Source organism: Pteropus alecto, unplaced genomic scaffold, assembly GCF_000325575.1.
Source record: "Pteropus alecto unplaced genomic scaffold, ASM32557v1 scaffold202, whole genome shotgun sequence".
Lineage (NCBI taxonomy): Eukaryota > Metazoa > Chordata > Mammalia > Chiroptera > Pteropodidae > Pteropus > Pteropus alecto.
The window spans coordinates 1,369,758-1,372,522 of record NW_006432451.1 but is presented as its reverse complement, the minus strand read 5'-3'; the positions used below and the strand labels follow the sequence as shown (position 1 = coordinate 1,372,522).

The 2,765-nt window shown below is 42.6% G+C and overlaps 1 protein-coding gene across 7 annotated transcripts in view; it reads left to right on the top strand.

Annotated features, from left to right (window-relative positions):
• The first annotated feature begins 1,349 nt into the window (after positions 1 to 1,349).
• Positions 1,350 to 2,765, top strand: part of CUNH6orf89 (chromosome unknown C6orf89 homolog) — a 33,737-nt gene continuing 32,321 nt past the window's right edge. For all 7 annotated transcript variants that reach the window (XR_003044963.1, XM_006907314.3, XM_015585911.2 and 4 more), the window contains exon 1: positions 1,350 to 1,541. Coding sequence is in view for 1 of the 7 variants with exons in the window: in XM_006907314.3 (XP_006907376.1) it covers positions 1,540 to 1,541 (2 nt within the window). In the remaining 6 variants the exon portion in view is untranslated. The remainder of the gene's footprint in view (positions 1,542 to 2,765) is intronic.

The following is a 2,765-nucleotide window of genomic DNA, read 5'->3' as shown; positions in this document are numbered from 1 at the left end:
TGTTTTCCAAAATTGCTGTAGGAATTTACATTCTTACCAGCAGTGCCTGAGTTGCTGGGGCTCCGCTTCCTTGCCAACACTCAGTGTTGTGAGTCTTTTTCATTTAAGCACTTCTAGAGCCTGTACAATATCTCAGTAATCACTTCTCTAACAACTAATGATTAATGAAGTTGAACGTTCTTTTTTAATGTGTTTTCAATTTAGATATCCTTTTTCGTGATATCTTTTTGTGTTCAAATCTTCTGCCCATTTTTCTATTTGGCTCTTTTTTTTTATTTGTGGAGTTCTTTATATATCTTGGACACAAGCTCTTTGTTGGTTTCTTTCACTCTATAGCTTGTCTTTTCGTTCCCTTAATCGTGTCTTTTGATGATCAGAGGTTTCTAATTTTAATGTAGTCCAATGTTATCAATCTTATCCCTTACAGAATATCTCAATTCTGACTAGCCATATTTCAAGTACTCAATAGTCACTTGCATTGTGACGGTATTGGACAGAGCAGCTCTAAAGTTTTATTGTTTTGTTTTTCTCATATAGATCTATTATGCTCACAGAATTTATTTCAGTTTATGGTGAGATAAGAGTCGTTTCATTTTTTTTTTTTTATATGGATGACCCAGCACCATTTATTGGAAGCATTATCCTTTCCTCACTCCTTTTTGTCATAAAGCAAATGTCTATTATGAGTGGTCCTGTTTTTGGTCTCTCTATTGTGTTTAATTGGTTTGCCTATTCCTACATCAATATCACATTGCCTTTGTAAATGTAGCTTTGTCTGACCTCTGTAACATTTTGTTTGCAGAGCTCTTGTAGAAAGCAGTTAAGATCTTTGGCTCTAAAGACAGGGCAAGATAAGGACCGCAGCGTCAAATAGTGACTGAGCCACTCTTCACATATGTAATCGCAGCAGAGTAACCTTTCCATAAACTTCAGCTTGGTTAATATGAGGATAAATGTTGTGGCGCTTTTTATATTATAGGGTTGTTGAGGTTGTTTCACAAATATAAAGTGCTTAGTAATGTCTGGCACTGAGTAAGCTCTCAACAAATATTGAGTGGGCCCTGTGTAAATTTGAGTTGCTTGCTTGTCTTTCTCTTTTAGACAGGGAGGTCCCAGAGGTCTGTTTATATATCCCTGTACGCCTACTGTTTAATGCCTAACATGCTGCCTGGCATGTAATAGGGGTCTCAATAAATGCTTGTTGAATGAATCAGTTCAGGTACGTAGTCTGTGAAAGATTGCCAAGGTCTGAAGAACACTGAGTAGAAAGAACTGAACGCCAGAGGGAGCAAGAACCCATGCTCTCCAGATATCGCGAGAGTTCCCGCGTACGCCGTGGCTTCGCGCGTTCTGTTTGCGGCAGAAGCGGTAGAAGCGTGGGGCGGAAAGAAGGAGCTACCCTGGGGCTTTAGCCTCGTCTGTAGACGGGGAGTTGCTTCCGGGTTGCGCATCAGGAAGCAGGAAGTTGTCGGTTTCGCTTCCTAGCCCGGTGGTGGCTGTCCCCGAGGCGGGAGGAGCCCAAGGGGGCGCGGGCGCCGCATGTGAGTGACTGGGGCCCGAGGCTGGGAAGGGGAGGCCGCCCCGTGACAGCGTCGCCGCCGCGCGGGTCTGTGACATCCTCGCGTAGCCCCTCCCTCGCCGACACTGCCACCCCTTGCTCCTGCGCTGACCCCTTTCCTGAGCCTCTGGAGTTTGGTACACTGACAGCATTCCCCTTAACTCCACACGGGTCGACTCCTTTAAGATATCGCCCTTTCTTTCCTTAGCTCTGCCGGAGAGAGCAAAGCGAGGTCGACCCTGCTGCTTGAACATGTTTCTCAGGCGTCACAGAAGTCTCCGAAACATGAGCGGTGCTAGCGAAGTCTAGATTTCACTGCCCTTTTGACAGATTTCTAATTTTTGTGTCTATTGAGAGTAGATTCCCTGCCTCCCTCTGAAACATTTTTTTTCTAAAGAGGGATTTTTTTTTTTTTTTGAGTGTTGACTTGGTATATGATAAACATGGTATCTCGGATTTCAGAAGGAATATGACTTGATTTGTTGACCTGAGTAAATGAGCTGTTTGTAATCGCCTTTTAATACAAGAAAATTTCGCCTGCCTCGTTTTTAAGACAACCCTACAAGCCTCACTTTTGTGGCCTAAGAGCCCACATAGCCCTGGTATTAGCAAATATATTTCCTTTGTCATCACCTTATAATAGAGACTACTCCGAGATACTTACTCTGACTTTTTTTTAGTTGCTCATTTGGTTGTTCCCATGGTGGAATCTTCTATGGACATCTCTCCCTTAATAAATTTATTTGAGTTTGAGTTATCGCAATTTTCCTCTAGGGAACAACATGCATTAACCTAAATTCAACTTTGAAACTCGCGGGGCTAACAATTTTTGTGCCTCTCACCTTCTAAGTTCTAGCTGGGCAAATTAACAGAGACAGGTTAACAGGAGAAAGTAAAAAATTTAATAGTGCACACAGGGAATTCACATAAGCATGAAATTCCCAAAGATGGTGAGTCAAAATTGGGTGTATGTGTCATTTTGGACAAAGGAGAAGGGGATCTTAGATTTCAAAAGTGAAAATAAGCAATTTGCAGGTAATTGAGGAAACGTGGAACACACGGCAGGTGAATTTTCGCTAGGCAACCCAGAAAACAATGGAAGGGGGAGGGTGGTATTTAGCCAACAGACTCCTGCTTGGAATCTTCCCCTCTAATGCTAAAGTGATTTTGTTAAGCTTCCCTGAAGCAAGTTTTTCCATCTGAATCT